The sequence below is a fragment of the Crinia signifera genome, chromosome 4, assembly GCF_055691185.1.
Source record: "Crinia signifera chromosome 4, ASM5569118v1, whole genome shotgun sequence".
In the NCBI taxonomy this organism is placed as follows: Eukaryota; Metazoa; Chordata; class Amphibia; order Anura; family Myobatrachidae; genus Crinia; species Crinia signifera.
The window spans coordinates 10,574,558-10,593,215 of record NC_139220.1 but is presented as its reverse complement, the minus strand read 5'-3'; the positions used below and the strand labels follow the sequence as shown (position 1 = coordinate 10,593,215).

The 18,658-nt window shown below is 46.9% G+C and overlaps 1 protein-coding gene across 12 annotated transcripts in view; it reads left to right on the top strand.

Annotated features, from left to right (window-relative positions):
* Nucleotides 1–18,194, top strand: part of PPFIBP1 (PPFIB scaffold protein 1) — an 86,939-nt gene extending 68,745 nt beyond the window's left edge. For 3 of the 12 annotated variants that reach the window (XM_083181060.1, XM_083181054.1, XM_083181055.1), the window contains 19 exons: nucleotides 34–95; nucleotides 1,074–1,158; nucleotides 1,827–1,975; nucleotides 2,362–2,492; nucleotides 3,402–3,455; nucleotides 3,795–3,849; nucleotides 5,213–5,384; nucleotides 6,144–6,176; nucleotides 7,701–7,842; nucleotides 7,960–8,091; nucleotides 9,016–9,166; nucleotides 9,371–9,482; nucleotides 11,245–11,333; nucleotides 12,820–12,942; nucleotides 13,270–13,395; nucleotides 14,673–14,861; nucleotides 15,290–15,466; nucleotides 15,896–15,961; nucleotides 16,335–18,194. In XM_083181060.1, coding sequence (XP_083037186.1) covers nucleotides 34–95; nucleotides 1,074–1,158; nucleotides 1,827–1,975; nucleotides 2,362–2,492; nucleotides 3,402–3,455; nucleotides 3,795–3,849; nucleotides 5,213–5,384; nucleotides 6,144–6,176; nucleotides 7,701–7,842; nucleotides 7,960–8,091; nucleotides 9,016–9,166; nucleotides 9,371–9,482; nucleotides 11,245–11,333; nucleotides 12,820–12,942; nucleotides 13,270–13,395; nucleotides 14,673–14,861; nucleotides 15,290–15,466; nucleotides 15,896–15,961; nucleotides 16,335–16,421 — 2,135 coding nt within the window. In that variant the 3' untranslated portion in view covers nucleotides 16,422–18,194. The remainder of the gene's footprint in view (nucleotides 1–33; nucleotides 96–1,073; nucleotides 1,159–1,826; nucleotides 1,976–2,361; nucleotides 2,493–3,401; nucleotides 3,456–3,794; nucleotides 3,850–5,212; nucleotides 5,385–6,143; nucleotides 6,177–7,700; nucleotides 7,843–7,959; nucleotides 8,092–9,015; nucleotides 9,167–9,370; nucleotides 9,483–11,244; nucleotides 11,334–12,819; nucleotides 12,943–13,269; nucleotides 13,396–14,672; nucleotides 14,862–15,289; nucleotides 15,467–15,895; nucleotides 15,962–16,334) is intronic. The other 9 variants (XM_083181061.1, XM_083181057.1, XM_083181065.1 and 6 more) reach the window with 5 other exon arrangements.
* The last annotated feature ends 464 nt before the right edge of the window (nucleotides 18,195–18,658 follow it).

Below are 18,658 nucleotides of genomic sequence, written 5' to 3'. Positions count from 1 at the left end.
TAAGATTTATATGTTGTGTCTTTGTCCTCTCAGATACAGAGGTGCAGAAGATGAAGAAAGCTGTTGAATCACTAATGGCTGCCAATGAGGAGAAGGTAGGTGCCCCGGGGTGTCCTGCATTCATACTCACCCTGGTCGTGTATGATGTCATCCATGTATCTAGAAGTAGGGCTTCATTCCTATGTACATCATCCACCTGCGTGCTGCCTCTGCGTATCTGTGCCCAACACAGCGAGGCACCGTGCGCGATGTATGGCGAGCGCATCGGTACACCACTTGTACGGTGTCCATGTCGACAAATGTCAACACAGATACAAAAAAAAGTCAAAATATCGTGTCGACATTTTAAGTGTCGGCCATGTCAATGTCAACATTTTGCTTATGTTGACCTTATGTCAATAAACCGCTGAGCAAATAAATGAAATCCCTTTTGGGTGAAAGATTTATGGTGTGATAATTTGTTGCTGCCTCGTGTCATTGTCCACAATAGGCTCCCAGTGTCTCCCTGCAGCGCCCTCTGCAGACGGGCGTGTGGAAATGCGCTTCCCCGAAGGCGGTTTTGGAAGCGATACAAGTCTCTGGTCATGGCAACGCGACGCATGTGCACATTGGATCTAATGAGATGCTGGGGAATGAATTTACCCGCCGTTACATTCCTACGGCATTCATTCCCAGCGACAATGTCTCTTTGTTCCGTGCCTGCCGAGAGGGTGGTGGGGGGGGGGGGTGCTGATAGATACAGGCTGCATGTTAGTGGGGATGTACTCTTGGTGAATAGGACAACTGATAGCATTCCACATCTTGCCCTTAGTTGACCCAAAGAGCTTGCAATCTATGATGGTTACATGATGCCAATGTTGCAGCGGTGGGGAATGATGGCAACCAATCAGATGCACAAGATAATGACGGTTGTCATCCGATTGGGACCATATTGGTGTATCAAGCCGTGAATAGAGAAGAGCAGTGGACCCATAGAGACGTTGCCTATAGCAACCAAATTTACATCCTCTACTCTTCTCACTGCTTGATACATCTCCAGGCCAAATAAGACATGAACCCTCTTGTACTTACAGGACAGGAAGATTGAGGACCTCAGACAGTCCCTGAACAGGTACAAGAAGGTCCAGGACATGGTTGTAATGGCGCACGGTAAGAAAGGTACACATTTATTTTGTCTTCATACCGGCACTAAATAACCAGAGCTGGGTTTAGACCGTGTCACTTCTATGCAGTCTTAGTGACGTAACCATTAGTAACAACGATCCTGCCCCTTTCTATCCAGAACGCTGACGTTATTCCTGTAATTGTGTTTCGCTTTGTGCAAGGTTGTATGGCATTGGCTGTGATCCGCAGGCTCTCGCCCCTGAGTGTTTGTATAATATAATGTATCTTCGTTTTCTTCCCTCCTTCGCTGTATATATATAGAATCGAGCGTCTTGTGTCTTTCCTTAAGATTTGTGTTTTCTATAGGACTGTTTTGACCAATTGATACGTATGTCTTATTATTGTCTATGTAATCATTAAGATGTGGTTGTTGTCAAGATCAGTGGTTGAAAATAGTGATGACGCGTTTCATTGTGGTACAACCCCCAACTTCATCAGACAAACTCTTGTGAAACGCATCAGTAACCTACTTTTAGGGTTATCACTGAGCCAATCTATACAACATCCTCCGCTTAATAACCAAATCGCTATAAATGAATGCTACTCAAAAAGAGCCCCCACGTATTTGCGCTAAAACCAGGTATCGCCTACTACTCGCAGAATCCGTATTTACGTTCTGATTAAATAAAGCTGATTTTGCTCCAAATGATCTTTCTCTTCAGGCAAAGATGTGGAAAGTGACGACTCCGTCATATCGGGGTCCAATTCGCTGATGTTTGACGCCAATGCATTCAGCGACGCTGATAAATCTCCCTCCCCACCAATGTTTTCGCTCTCCCCCAGCCCAGAAGAGGTGCCTTCTGCTACAGAGGTAGGACCGCTGCTGTGTGATTTGTATATGAATAAAACTTTTATAGAGAAATAATTCCCTGTGACTACTCTGAATGTAAATCAAAGATCACATTGGGATTGTCTATAGAATTTACTACTGAGAAAGTTGTAAAATATACCAGGTTATTATCTGTGACCGTGCGCAGGGTGCGGACGCCAGCGAGGATATCGATTACAAATTAATTCTCAGCAGAAGCATTGTGGATCACTAAATCTGGAGTACAGATTTGTCTCCTAGAAAATGGTCGTTGCTGAGGACATTTATATATGTAACAGTTTCTATACTTTGAAAGAAATTTTAGTTCAACAATCTTGCAAAAGGATTTGGTGTTCCGCCAATGTGTGTATTTATTATTTGTTCTGTAGTCTTCAATGGAAGTGCACACCAGCGTTCTCCAGGTTTCCATCCCCTCATTTTCAACAAGTCCGATGTTCCAGAAGCATACCGAAACGGCACAAACCGCCACAAGAGAGGAGCCCTCCTCGCCAGGTGCCAGGTAAATATTCCAAACTAGTTGAAAGCCCCTCAAAATGACGGCTTCTGCAATGTACCTTCACTTTTGAGCTGTGACAGTTTTTACTTTCATCTTGAGCTGTGACCGTTTTTAGCCCACAAACTCTCCACCTACCCCACCCCCAGTCCCTATCTGCTCCTAGCTCCAACCTCTGTCTTCACAGCTCCCTCTCTCCATACCAAGCAAGTTTGAAACAGTCTGTGCAATAATTGCTTTCACTTTCTGCTATGACATCTTTTAGCACACAAAGAAGTAATTTTGTCTGTCGAACGGCCCCTAGTGGTCACTAACGGTACTTCACCTCATAGAGGTGAAAGGTGGTTGGACTTACATATTTATCCGTTTTAACAATTGCAAGGAAAAAAAATAACATATTAATGCGGTCTATATTCTTATTAGTTCAGACTGGCAAATGACGTAACTCCATAACCGTAATGTCAGCTGTGGCGACTGTGCGCACCCGAACGCGGCAATACTTAAATTGCTTAGTCAGACGCCATCTAATGGTCGCCGGCGCACAAAACACTTGAATCCCCCCATAGAGGTGAGGAGCAGAGTTAGTCTTTTATTTAGGATTTTATTTGACAACAAATGTCCAGTAAAATATACGGACATCAATCTTCCTAGCATCAACTGAGACTCCACAAACTCCTCCCATAACAATCCTATAGGACAGGAGAAAACCACACCTAACATTCTCGCTCTTAAAGGATAAAACACGTTATGAAGCAATTCACAGAGATAACCTGCATATGAAATCCCGATAGCTCTTCTGTTATGGGACGTGTTCCCCAGACATTTTTGGGGCTGCTCTTTTAAAGGGCAGAACTGGAATCGGGGTAACCCGGCCTCAAACCCGTTAGTGAAGAAATCTGTGATCTTGTTTTGCAGTGAGGTGAAGACAAGTAACTTCCCCTCCGAAACCAGGCTGGAGGAACAACCTGTGTGAGTGTCCATGTTTTATGTATATATAATATACACCTGTACTGTGTGTGCGTGTCTGTATGTATGTGTGTAATAATATGTATAGCACAGATTTATATCTCACATTTTATTATAGCTATGAATGTGATTCACGTCTGTGAACGCTTTCTTATGTTCTTGTTAAAAGCTGGAAGAGTGATGCCAGATAGAGACGCACCATCCTCTCTGCATGGCATAATAGACAGACACAGTTAATAATAAGGCCGTAAAAGCAATATACTGGAGGGTACAGTAATATGCCTGGGAGCAGATACCTGTTTTCCCTGGTTTGCTCCTGACTATGTCTTGTGCTGTTTTTAGGTCTCTCGGGAAGAAGTCGAGCAGCTTAGACAACCTGAAGAAGCCTTCGGAGCGGGTGAGTGGTGCCGGGGATGTTGCTGTGCAGTTCTCGGGATCCTCCTCTGGGTGCTGTGCGTGAGGCGGTAATGATGTGTTCCTGGTAATTACAGGTTCTTGAGCATCTCTGGAGGATAAAAATATACTCAGCACATCCCTGGCCCCTATCATTATGTGCCAGATTACCAGGCTCACTTTCACTCTCACGCTTTCTGTCTTTCACATTTGTTCAATCTCGGTTACCCACTCGTTCTCTTCTGTGTGCTCTCTTTCTTGCTCGCACCCTCTTTATTTTGCTGCTCTCTCACGCGTCCCACTTTATGCCGCTCGCTTGCTCCCATTTTATCCCGCTAGCTTGCTTGCTCTTTCCCATTTTATCCCACTAGCTCGCTCCTTCCTACTTTAACCCGCTCGCTCGATCCTTTCCACTTTATCCTGCTCGCTTTTTCCCTTTTTATCCTGCTCGCTTCCTCCCTTGTTATTGCGCTTGCTCCCTCCCACTTTATCCAGCTCGCTCCCTCTTTATCCCGCAAGCTTGCTCGCTCCCTCTTTATCCCGCAAGCTTGCTCGCTCCCTCTTTATCCCGCAAGCTTGCTCGCTCCCTCTTTATCCCGCAAGCTCGCTCGCTCCCTCTTTATCCCACAAGCTCGCTCCCTCTTTATCCCGCAAACTCGCTCGCTCCCTCTTAACCCCGCAAGCTCGCTCCCTCTTAACCCCGCAAGCTCGCTCGCTCCCTCTTTATCCCACAAGCTCGCTCGCTCCCTCATTATCCCGCAAGCTTGCTCACTCCCTCTTTATCCCGCTAGCTCGCTCCCTCTTTATCCCGCAAGCTTGCTCGCTCCCTTTATCCCGCAAGCTTGCTCGCTCCCTCTTTATCCCGCAAGCTTGCTCGCTCCCTCTTTATCCCGCTAGCTCGCTCCCTCTTTATCCAGCTAGCTCGCTCCCTCTTTATCCAGCTAGCTCGCTCCCTTTTTATCCCGCTAGCTCGCTCGATCCTTCCCATTTTTTATGCCGCTCGCTCGATCCTTCCCACTTTACGCTGCTCGCTCAAGCCTTCCCACTGTATGCCGCTCGCTAGAACCTTTCCACTTTATGCCGTTGGCTAGATCCTTCCCACTTTATGCCACTCGCTAGATCCTTCCCACTTTATGCCGCTCGCTAGATCCTTCCCACTTTGTCCCACCCGCTCGCCACTTTATCCCACTCCATTGCTCCCACTTTATGCCGCTCGCTTTCTCTTTATCCCACTCAGCCGTTCACTCCATCTTTATCTTGCATCTGCTTGTCCTGTCTTTTTCTCTTCCTGTATTCCTGGTTCTATACCTGAACTACTGCTAATAGAATTCCATCTAATAACACACAATCTGTTTATTGCCAATTAGAAACCATCTTCCCCAGACTCCGGCAAGTTTGAGACCCTTCCGCCGAGACCCCCAGCGCATGCTGGGGGGGAAGAAGAAGCTTTTGGCACCCGTAAAACCAGGTCATCGTTTGGACGAGGGTTTTTCAAAATCAAGAACACCAATAAGAAGACTGCGAGCACCCCAAATCTAGGTATGCAAACCACTCTTTATCTGATCTCGGGAACCCGTCCAGTCTTTAGGAATAATTCTGTGTGCCGTGACCCCTTACCCTCAGCCGGGGGGACGTGTCCGTAACACAAGGCTCCGCAGCTTCCTCTCCCATCTACCAGACCAGCTGTGTGATTCCCAGATCCCGTATTATCGGGCAGTCATGTGACAGGATGCTCATCCTCTAATTATAGACAATGAGTCTACAGAAACCGCTTTCAACTATTTCAAGGCCAATAAGCTGAAAATTTGGGATAATCCTACATGAAAGGGCGACTTATGTCCTTCTTAAATACATACGTGAAAGTTTGTATGAACGATACTGCAGGATTATGGTCCTCTATGACCTGCTCCTACACCTTCCTTCAGTGACCTGGAACACGGAGCCTGTGATCAGCGTGGAGAAACATGCTCCCCCCATTTCCAGCCTGTAACTCACGTACCTGTACAGTTTGCCCGATCCTCCTGATTGTATTCTCTAGTAACTATACACGTGTCCTAGACAAAGGATTGTGATTGTTGTTATATAATAATGCTATAATGTTACCCTCATTGTAGATTGATTTACTATATCTGTCCCCTTCTATGTGTCTTCCCCAACCTGTGTTATTTTGGGGTCCACCCTGTGCTTCTTTGTCTCTTGCTCCCCCTGCTGAATTCTTCTGGTACGTTTAATTTCTCTTTCACACATTCTCTCCTCCTGGGCTGCGTTTGGTTTTGTGCACTTTGTGGAAATCTGAAGATCGCAGCCGAAGTGCCAGCGCCCCCGCCTTAGGTATTGTAAATCTGCATGACCCCCACTTCCGCCTCCCATGCTGTGCCCCCATCATCACCCATATTAACAGCCCAGTTTTGCGGCATAGCTTAAAAAAAAAAACTTATTACAAAATCGACTCATAAGTAAATGATCATAACTCATCCCGTACTCCCTTCCTCCATTACTAATGTGTGGTTTGTAGTCATCAGCTAATACTGCGCTAGTCATAATTCCCAGCGCTTCTAATATTGTAGCTATAGAGCTTTAGCGCCATCTTGTGTTAACCATGAGAACTGACACATTTGCTCTTAATTTTGAAAAATAAGGATTTGCCACTCAGTCTACTGTATTGATTTATAAGTGTTGTAGCTGTTGCAGTGATTTAAAAACTTTTGTAGTGATATAATAGACTGTGCGTGTATGTTTGTGGGTCTTGTTTTTGCAATATTGACCCTACTGGGCAAACTGGTGTCAGCAAGTACTGCAATTTATTATCCATCGGAAGAGCGCCTTAGTTACAGAGGTGTATATACTACACTGATAACTCTGTGGTCAGCTGAGTAGATCTAGGAAAGGGGCAGATAGGTCACAGCGGGGAGTTTCCAGCTACAGTTTTTACTTTGCTCCTTCAACCAGTGCTAAGTTCATTGTTTGTCGTTATGCCCTTGATGTATTGGCTCCCACCATGCGGCACTTGTATTGTCTTAGCTCTGCGTTAGCTGCAGTTGCATCCATGAAACGGATTTCTTGTTGGACACTGAAAGCAAGAAACTCGGCCTGATGCTATAAACCTGAAAAGCACAGAAATAAACCCGGAATGCATTTAGTTTTTTAAGATTTATATTATTATTTTTTTTGCTCTTCAAGATGCTGCGTTATGGTATAATCCGGCAATCCGCATTCAGTGTACCCCCTCTCTAAATTCCCGGAAGGGTGGCGCGCTGACCCTTGGGGTCCCGGAAGGGTGGCGCGCTGACCCTTGGGGTCCCGGAAGGGTGGCGCGCTGACCCTTGGGGTCCTGGAAGGGCAGCGCGCTGACCCTTGGGGTCCCGGAAGGGTGGTACGCTGACAGTTGGGGTCCCGGAAGGGTGGTGCACTGGCACATAAGTGAATCCTAAACCAGAATGTTTCCCACGGATATATTAGAGCGTACTCCCCAGACCATTGCTTTCAATGTCACCATGTGATTTATAAATCACAGATTTTAGTGAATACATCCATTTATAATACACGTGTGACATTTCCGTCTTCTCATCATTCCATCTGGCTGTTGTGTTATCGATGTTACGTGTCCTAGTTACAGCGCCCCCTGGGGCCAGCAGGTCTGATTGATGAGCCGCATCCAGTGTTATCTCGGCTAATGCCAGTTATTCAGGCGAGATGTGGGCACCACGCTGTAAACACACGGACACGGCTATATTCATGTCCTATTATGGGTGCGCCAATCTGCAAATAACCAGTAACCGGCTACGCTATTAATAATAAGCAGTGCGCTATGAGAACGATTGTCCTTGTATTCCACTTATTGGTGAAATCTTGCAGCAGATACGGAAAAGGGCTCCGCTGACCACCTGGACCTGGCCGTATCCTCGCCGCGCTCGCAGGATGGGGGAAGCGCTCACGGGTCCCCATCCTCTCCCGACTCTAAGAAAAAGCCAAGGGGGATTAAGAAGCTGTTTGGGAGGTGAGCGAGCTCCGCGCGCCCTCTCGGCGGTGTGGCGCTGTTATAGAGGGACTTGGCGCACACATGGTCCCGTTCTGGACACAGCGGATGACACTGTGTCCTATCTCCCTCCTGCAGGCTGAAGAGGAGTCAGTCAACTACTTTAAACCAAGATGAAGAACTGCCCGAGGAGGAATTTAAGAGGGGAGGGACCAGATCCACCGCTGGGCCGAGACTGGGCTGGTCCCGAGATCTTGGTCAGACGCAAAGGTCAGTATGAGCCCCAGAACGATCATAACCGGACATAGGGCCTGATTCAGTGCAAAACGATGCTGCACTGCAGGTGAGGCATATGTAACATGTGCAGGGAGCATTCGATTTGGCACGGGGGGGAGGGGGGCTGGGATTTAAACTGAAATTTAAACTGCAGTGTAAGAATAAAGCAGCCAGTATTTACCCTGCATAGAAATACCTCCCCAAATCTGCACGTTACATCTGCCCCACCTGTCACAACAGCCATAACTGTCATCGCCCGCAGCAAACATTTAACAAAGTTACATTTGAATAGAATTGTAATAGTATTATAGTAATTTAATGATACATTTTATTATGTTTTCGTCCTTTTTTAATCTAAAACACAAGTTGCTATTAAAATAAAGAGCTGCTGTCGTGTGTGTGTGTGTGTGTGTGTGTGTGTATATAATAGCGTGTTAGAAGACCGCGCCTTTATAAAAGCCACATTATGTAGAGACGTTGGTTCTTTACGATTATCTCTAACACCGGTTTACCTGTCCGCTAAGGACATAATCCTCGTATATCCTGTTACCCACATAGACGCCCAGCGAGCAGGTGTAGGAACAGGCGGCAGCATTAAGCGGATTATTAGATTACGGAGTTTCTGCATAATCACTAAAGGCAGAGTTAATAGACCGCTAATACTCCACTGCCTCCTCCTGCATTAATAGGACACGGATGGTGCGTATGACTCCTCCTACTACTATGGGTTCACTCCCCGCCCCCTTCTTTGCAGGAGGCGGGTAAATTTCCCACGTTGCAATGTGATTTTGGTCATCACGAGTCATACGCACACAACTGGGGCTTAGTGGCCACAGATGAGGACAGAAGGTTTCTGGGAGAACTTGGGAAACTTTTCGCCTGAGCTGAAACAAAACTTTGTCCTGTGACTTTCCACAGTGATCTGGACACGCCCTTTGCCAAGTGGACGAAGGAGCAGGTGTGTAACTGGCTGCGGGACCAGGGCCTGGGGAGCTACGTGAACAGCTGCAAGCAGTGGATCGTGTCGGGGCAGACGTTACTGCACGCGTCCCAGCAGGACCTGGAGAAGGTGGGTGCAAGGGGCAAAGTCCAGCAACTGGGAAACCACTTTCTAATATCGCGTAGTGACCTGTGCCGATGGGTGGAGCTGACGTAAAAGTAATGATGGAGAAATGTGTCGGGTATATGCTGATGGCTCTGGTTCCTTCTGCTCTTTATGTGTGTGACAGCCTATCAGCCGCCTGGAGGGTATAATTTAGCTTTGTCTCTGTAGGAGCTGGGCATCAAACATCCCTTACACCGTAAGAAGCTGCAGCTGGCGCTGCAGTCGTTGGGGTCCGAGGACGAAAGTAACTATGGGAAGTTAGACTACAAGTGGGTTACACGTAAGTTACTGTCTGCTACTCATTTACAGGATGCGTTCTAGTAGTGAGGAGGGGAATGGGGGCAGAGGAAGCCACAGACTGAGATTTATACAGTGGGAGGAGCAGGGTCCCCAGCAGCACAGAGTATATCAGGAGATGAGGGATGTGTCAGTGAGGACAGGGCTGCATGTGACAGGGGCAGTGACATGATGTGAGGAGGGGAATGGAGGCAGCAGGAAGCCACAGACTGAGATTTATACAGTGGGAGGAGCAGGGTCCCCAGCAGCACAGAGTATATCAGGAGATGAGGGATGTGTCAGTGAGGACAGGGCTGCATGTGACAGGGGCAGTGACAGGATGTGAGGAGGGGAATGGGGGCAGCAGGAAGCCACAGACTGAGAGTTATATAGTGGGAGGAGCAGGGTCCCCAGCAGCACAGAGTATATCAGGAGATGGGTGATGTGTCAGTGAGGACAGGGCTGCATGTGACAGGGGCAGTGACATGATGTGAGGAGGGGAATGGAGGCAGCAGGAAGCCACAGACTGAGAGTTATATAGTGGGAGGAGCAGGGTCCCCAGCAGCACAGAGTATATCAGGAGATGAGTGATGTGTCAGTGAGGACAGGGCTGCATGTGACAGGGGCAGCGACCTGATGTGAGGAGGGGAATGGAGGCAGCAGGAAGCCACAGACTGACAGTTATACAGTGGGAGGAGCAGGGTCCCCAGCAGCACAGAGTATATCAGGAGATGAGTGATGTGTCAGTGAGGACAGGGCTGCATGTGACGGGGGCAGTGACATGATGTGAGGAGAGGAATGGAGGCAGCAGGACGACACAGACTGAGAGTTATATAGTGGGAGGAGCAGGGTCCCCAGCAGCACAGAGTATATCAGGAGATGAGTGATGTGTCAGTAAGGACAGGGCTGCATGTGACAGGGGCAGTGACATGATGTGAGGAGGGGAATGGGGGCAGCAGGAAGCCACAGACTGAGAGTTATATAGTGGGAGGAGCAGGGTCCCCAGCAGCACAGAGTATATCAGGAGATGAGTAATGTGTCAGTGAGGACAGGGCTGCATGTGACAGGGGCAGTGACATGATGTGAGGAGGGGAATGGAGGCAGCAGGAAGTCACAGACTGACAGTTATATAGTGGGAGTAGCAGGGTCCCCAGCAGCACAGAGTATATCAGGAGATGAGTGATGTGTCAGTGAGGACAGGGCTGCATATGACAGGGGCAGTGACATGATGTGAGGAGGGGAATGGAGGCAGCAGGAAGCCACAGACTGACAGTTATACAGTGGGAGGAGCAGGGTCCCCAGCAGCACAGAGTATATCAGGAGATGAGTGATGTGTCAGTGAGGACAGGGCTGCATGTGACAGGGGCAGTGACATGATGTGAGGAGGGGAATGGGGGCAGCAGGAAGTCACAGGCTGAGTTATATAGTGGGAGGAGCAGGGTCCCCAGCAGCACAGAGTATATCAGGAGATGAGCAATGTGTCAGTGAGGACAGGGCTGCATGTGACAGGGGCAGTGACATGATGTGAGGAGGGGAATGGAGGCAGCAGGAAGCCACAGACTGAGAGTTATATAGTGGGAGGAGCAGGGTCCCCAGCAGCACAGAGTATATCAGGAGATGAGTGATGTGTCAGTGAGGACGGGGCTGTATGTGACAGGGGCAGTGACATGATGTGAGGAGGGGAATGGAGGCAGCAGGAAGCCACAGACTGACAGTTATATAGAATGTCCCCTTGCATAGTGATGTGACTCGTGTTGCCCCTGTAGGGTGGCTGGATGACATTGGCCTTCCTCAGTACAAGACCCAGTTTGACGAAGCAAAGGTGGACGGGCGAATGCTTCACTACATGACGGTGGTAAGTCACCTCACTGCGGAGCACCATTTGCGGTATGCGTGCACCTATCCGTGTCATTGTGGCCTAATTCTTACATGATCTCTAAACTGCCCCATTTATATATGTATCCCGCTATTCTAGCAGTGACATTAGCCGGTACCAATGTATCAACCAATCAGCTCCTAACTGCCATGTTACAGGCTGTGCTTGAAAATGGCAGATAGGAGCTGAGTGGAGTGTACTTTGCGGTCCATGTACTAAGTGAGTGTGTGGGATAATATAACGCAGTCCGTGTGAGTGTGTGGGATAATATAACGCAGTCCGTGTGAGTGTGTGGGATAATATAACGCAGTCCGTGTGAGTGTGTGGGATAATATAACGCAGTCCGTGTGAGTGTGTGGGATAATATAACGCAGTCCGTGTGAGTGTGTGGGATAATATAACGCAGCCCCTGTGAGTGTGTGGGATAATATAACGCAGTCCGTGTGAGTGTGTGGGATAATATAACGCAGTCCGTGTGAGTGTGTGGGATAATATAACACAGCCCCTGTGAGTGTGTGGGATAATATAACGCAGTCCGTGTGAGTGTGTGGGATAATATAACACAGCCCCTGTGAGTGTGTGGGATAGTATAACGCAGTCCGTGTGAGTGTGTGGGATAATATAACGCAGTCCGTGTGAGTGTGTGGGATAATATAACACAGCCCCTGTGAGTGTGTGGGATAATATAACGCAGTCCGTGTGAGTGTGTGGGATAATATAACACAGCCCCTGTGAGTGTGTGGGATAGTATAACGCAGTCCGTGTGAGTGTGTGGGATAATATAACGCAGTCCGTGTGAGTGTGTGGGATAATATAACGCAGTCCGTGTGAGTGTGTGGGATAATATAACGCAGTCCGTGTGAGTGTGTGGGATAATATAACACAGCCCATGTGAGTGTGTGGGATAATATAACGCAGTCCGTGTGAGTGTGTGGGATAATATAATGCAGTCCGTGTGAGTGTGTGGGATAATATAACGCAGTCCGTGTGAGTGTGTGGGATAATATAACGCAGTCCATGTGAATGTGTGGGGTAATATAACACAGCCCCTGTGAGTGTGTGGGATAATATAACACAGCCCGTGTGAGTGTGTGGGATAATATAACACAGCCCGTGTGGGATAATATTACAGCCTTATGGCTGCTCCGCTTCTTCATTTACCAAATAATCCAAAAATAACTAAAAGCCGACTTTGGTGCAAATGAGAATAAGACGACAAAGCCGTTAGGTTCTGCTGGTAACTGCTATACGATTCCCTCCCTGCGTACCAGTAACATCAGGCAGCATGGGGTGAGTGCGGGGTGGTACTGTGACTCCTAACCCAGGTTATTGCCAGGCAGCCTGTGGTCCAGGGTTGGTGGGTAAGAGACTGCCAGGGTTGTGTTACCACAGGCACTGACCCGGACAGCAGCGGGCACCCGATAGCCGTTATATATAATGTATTTGTGTCTCTCCCTTCTCGCAGGACGATTTGCTGTCTCTGAAAGTCGCCAGCGTCCTCCACCACCTCAGTATAAAGCGAGCCATTCAGGTCCTGAGGATCAACAGCTTCGAAGCCAACTGCCTCCGCCGGAGACCCTCGGAAGAGGTGACCCCATGTCCCCGTCATCCTGCTCCTAACATTGCAGTATAGCAGCCGGATGTTCTTACCACCCATACACCGTGCCAGCAATACTCATGATGGGCTTGCGGGGCTATGCCTCATGTCTCATGCCTCAGTGATGTCACTAGACACCAAAAGCTTTAGACCATGAGGAATGCGGCAATGCTAGTGGCCTTGTAACTTCACTTTTTTAACTTTTTTTTTTACGTTTTTTGTTACTTAAGACCACTAGGAACGTATTTATTATTGTGTTTAGTGGTCTGTCGCAGTAGCGTCCGGTTTGTCACTAACGCGCACTGGTCATCTCCGCAGAGTAACATCACCCCGTCAGAGGTCGCTCAGTGGACGAATCACCGCGTTATGGAGTGGTTGCGCTCTGTAGACCTAGCGGAATATGCTCCTAACCTGAGGGGCAGCGGTGTACACGGAGGTCTGATGGTAAGTACCGCCAAGCTGTATAGTGTGTGTAATGTGTCTCCTCCTTTAAAGATATTCTTGTGTTGTACGTCCAGCATGACCACACGCGTAGGTAGCCTCATTATCGGCTCCAAACAAACTGACCACGCGGGACCCAGGACTAGCGCAGTCAGACAGTGCACCAACACGCAGCTCTCCCACCAGCCAATCGTATTTCACAGTCCCATTGAATCCAGTCATTCATAGTGAAGTATTGGCTACATGCGTGGTAACACCATAACCGATGAAAATGCCAGGCATCTTACTTGTTTTATTTGGTGCAGATCAAGTAAGGCGCATGTCCATGTAGTATTGGATTTGCTTTCAGAAAATAATGCAGACAGACCTAGTCCTTGATTTACAGAGCCAGATTTTTATTTTATGGAATTGACCATTTTATCGTACCAGTGCGCAAATGTCACATGACTGCTCTACGCACTTACCAGGGGAGACGGCTCCTGCCACCGTGTTGACACTTGAATCATCACAGACATCGGGAGCCACGACACTGGAAGCAGTCTATAGCTGCGTACACACACTGGTTGATATATCGGCCCCTGGATGGAATGTCTGATGTGTCGCTTGAACATCGGCCAGTTTGTACCAGCGATATGTCTGAACTGCGTTGTTCATAGACCTATCGCATCCGCTTTGCAATATAAAGATATATCGACGCATTGTGTTGTGTATATGGGCAATCTGCCTGTACACCCGCGCAAGCGCTGGTGGTGATTGACAGCTGAATGGGACCACCCACTTTTGACATCAGTCCTGACGGATCATGCAGTGTGTTTGGAGAATATATACCTATATGTATATATACATAGTAGTGTTCTGAGGAAGGGGGTCAAACCCCGAAAGCTCAACATCAATACACGTTTGTGTTTTTGTTTTTCAACCTGCTGTTTCCCGAGTGCCTTTATTTATTGGAGTTGCTGCATGAATTTGTTTATGGCACCGGGGCAAATTGTTCATCTATCAGAGTGCCGGCAGGATTGGACCTGTGTACATATATAGATAGATAGAAATAGATATGTGTGCATATATCTGCAGATATATCCACCAGTGTGTACGTAGCTGTGTCTTTGTTGGAGCAGGAATCACAGTATATTTGCTATAATAAATGAGTCTTTGTGCAGGGAACCTTTAGGCGTTTCCGATACTGTACCTTCTCTGTTCCCCTCCCGGGTGGAACACACAGCAATCTGTAGAGAGAAAAAGATATATTACATGGAACATAACTTTTAATTTTATTTCAGGTCCTTGAGCCCCGGTTTAACGTAGAGACAATGGCGCAGCTTCTGAATATCCCCCCAAACAAGACCCTCCTCCGGCGGCACCTGGCGACTCATTTCAACCTCCTGGTCGGTCAGCAAGCACAGCTCCAGAAACAGGAGGCGCTGTCCTCGCCGGAGTACATCCTCCTGACCGCGACGGCCAAGGTTAAGGTGAGACGTCCCCTTCTCTGCAGAGAGGCACGCGGATGCTTCGTCAGTGGCGTCATGAACATTTTACAGTCCTGATGATCAAGTCTACGAAATAAGTGGTTTTTACTTTTAAACTTGAGCTGTGACTGTTTTCACTTTCACTTTGAGCTGTGACCATTTTCACTTTCACTTTGAGCTGTGACCGTTTTCACTTTCACTTTGAGCTGTGACCGTTTTCACTTTCACTTTGAGCTGTGACAGTTTTCACTTTCACTTTGAGCTGTGACCGTTTTTACTTTCACTTTGAGCTGTGGCAGTTTTTACTTTCACTTTGAGTGGTCACTGGGTGGTACTTACCTGGCAGAGGCAAGGCGTAGTTAGCAAGTTTTATTTAGATATGTATGTGTATAATAAATATGTTTTATTGATTTGTTATTTTGTATTTGAAGCCAAAGAAACTGGCTTTCAGCAACTTTGGGACTCTGCGTAAGAAGAAGCAGGAGGAGAACGAGGAATACTTGTGCCCCATGGAACTGGGACAGGCCGCCAACAGCATAATCAAACCCTTCCGAGCTGGCCTGGACCTCCGGATGTTGGACGATGAAGATCTGGACAGACTGGAACAGGTGAGTGGGTGTAATGATGTGTGGTGGTGCTGCTCGCACGTAGATATTAATGTATTACACTTTATAGAAGTGATCTCACTCCTTATTGCATCCTTATGGATTAAATCAAGTATTTCAAACCACACTTGCGATGAACGCCGGTGATTGGTCGCTAATGGAGTATACGAACTGACCTGCAATGCATTGTGGGAGCCAAAGTTTTAGATTTAATCCTAATTTGAAGGATAAATGATCTCAAGTAAATCTTTCATTTAATTATGATTCGTCTATTACAGACAAGTTGTGAAAGACAGAATTTACAAGTGCTGTATTTCAGCCATAAGGCAATGGCTTATCTATAGCAGATTGTTGCCAGCTGCGGGATTACTGATAATGATGGGTCACCCCTGGCACTGACTATTTTGTTTTATTTCTAAATTTTTTTGTCAGATGGAAGACTCGGAAGGAACCGTGAGGCAGATTGGGGCATTTTCTGAAGGCATCAACAACCTGACGGTAAGTATCTGTCTACTAACAGGAAACATGGACTGAAAAGTGACTTACCTTATGACCGGGGATAGTGCTAAAATCTGTCCCTGGCTGGGCAACCGAAAATGACAGGTGTCCTATCCAGGTGTCAGTTGTCAGAGAGATATTGTGGGGGGTTTTGGCACCCTTAAGACTGAATGGTTCTGCTAGAGCTGAGCCCAGTGGTGTCTGTAGTTCCATCCCGTATGCCTTCATTTACTAGTCTGTTTTATACTCTGGCACCTCCCACATTGGGTGGAGTCAGAATATCGGAGAAAGGGCGGAGCATACGACCTAGGCAGTAACATTGCTGAGATTAATGTATCACTCTTCTGTCTCCACAATCCTCCTCTGTCCGCAGCACATGCTGAAAGAAGACGACATGTTCAAAGATTACTCCGCCAGATCTCCGAGCACCAGTATTACAGATGAAGACTCCAACGTGTGACGAATAAGCCATAGTCTTTAATGTTTTTATTTTTTTTGTGTTATAAAAAATATATATATATATATTATTTTTGTGTCACCGTTTTTATGCTCAGTGTTCTGTGGGTGAGGTGGAAGGCGGGGAATGTGCCTTTAACTGTATAAATATGAGTGAACCTCAGTAAATCGTAGTGAGGAAGTGTGGAGGTGCAACCATTGTCTCCTCACAGTGGTGGCAGCCATTTTTTTGTGGCCTGGAGCAAAACTCCTAGATAGGTTGCCTGTCGATACACAAGGGACCAGTGACTTCACTGAAGTGGGACACGCTGTCCCTCGTAGCTCTGTGAGGTCACTGGTTAGTGAAGGCTTGATGGTATTCTCGGAACCGTTGGTTCAGGTCACAAAATGGCAGCCTCTAGTGTTTAGAAAATGGGGGGTACACTTCTATGACATATAGTATTTAAGTATTTTATTCTGTTTTATGAGACATTCAGATTTGGAAACTGTGAGATAACTGTACATCATACAACAGCCTTTCTAGAACTCCTAATCCAATCAACCATGGCTTACAGTTTCATCGTCGGCAAATGGACCTCGCGTTTCGCAGCATCAGACCTTAAAGGGTTTTATACGAATCTGCTCCGGGAATTGGCCATCGAAGCATCAGATTTAAATATATAGGGCAAAAAACACAGATGGCTGAATGTAGAAATGTAATTATTTGCCAAAAATAAATGGGTATATTTTTGTTATTTTTCACAACCCTAACGTTTTGCATGTGGAGAGCGGAGGTTAAAGTTGAACTCCACCTCCCGATAACTTTTATATACCGGTTAAACATGCTTGAGGTTTACATAGCTACATTGTGCTCTCCAATTGCTGTGCAACTACACATCCCAGCATGCCCTGCCACAGATTTGCTACTAGGGAATGCTAAAACTGGCAGGGCATACTGGGTTGGGTAATGCTGGGGGGTCAACATCGGGGGTGTCATAAATTTCCCCCCTCCCTCATAGGGCTATAATGAATCTTGATAATTGTCACTGCTTAGTAAACACGGCCATACTTGGATTTTGACTGTCACTGTTTAATCTACGCAGCCGTCGGCCATTTTTGTTGTAATGCCCAAGTCTATTTTTTTTCTATAAAGTTTTCTATTTAAAAAGAAAAAAAATCTTTTATTTACAAAAAACAGCTATAGTTTTGTACAGTGTGTTTACCAGTTTACGTGCCAGCTGGGTTCTGGAGAGGACAGGCTGCGCCTATCGGCCGTTCTTTTTACTTTCAGTGTTGCTAAGAAAATGAAAAGAAATATAAGACTTAAAAAATAAGTGAATGAAACAAAATGGAGGGAGAAAAGCAGCCGCTTCCCGACCGTTACATCCGGACTTCTGTTTACCTGGCTGCGCGTTTCGCCCTGCTTATATTTATGCCTATTTTGTACTTTTATTTATGATACTGATGTTTTTATGAGAGGGCTGGCGCTACTTGGGCACAACACTGCGGTTAGTCCAGCGGACGGGTGTTACGGGAATTTTTATATTAAAGCGTGTATTTTTTGACCAATGGGGTGATGGCGGTTTAGCGGATTGTGCCAATTTTTGGGCTCCCCAGGCCCGTCGCTGGGCGGTGCGGGACCCCAGAGATTTGTGCGGTGTCAAAGTTCCGGCTCTTTAAGGATTTTCAGAAGTTCACATAACACTATGAAGTGGCTTTTCTTGTGTACTAGAATATACAACAGATGTTATTGTGTCAATCTATGTATTTGATCTAATAAAAGCTCATGTTTAACTAGCGGGTGTTCCCGGGTTTGCATTTGTGTTATCGGAAAACGGCTTTGGAAGATAATTCAGAAATCAGGGCGGTGTCGGCTAGTAAGTCGGCGGCCACGTGTGGGACCCGCCCTGCTGATCGGGACCACTGTCCTAGGAAGACCCTGTATATGGGATCGGGATAATAGGTCAACATAAGCAAAATGTCGACACGGCAATGGTTTATTTTATTGTTTTTTGGGACTTTTTCATACTTCTACATTGAAGTGGTGGATAGGATTGACAGTCAATCACATTGACAAGAGGTCACACACGAAAAGATTTCCCAATTATTATTTTTTTGCATGTGGACAGTTTGTCGATGTTGACCTCAGTGCTGTCATGCGCAGATACATTATATCCCGACGGCCCAGGAGTACATCGTATACTGCTTACCATACAGGAGTCACAGGGGGAGATGGATCAGATCTTGGAGAGAGAACAAGTA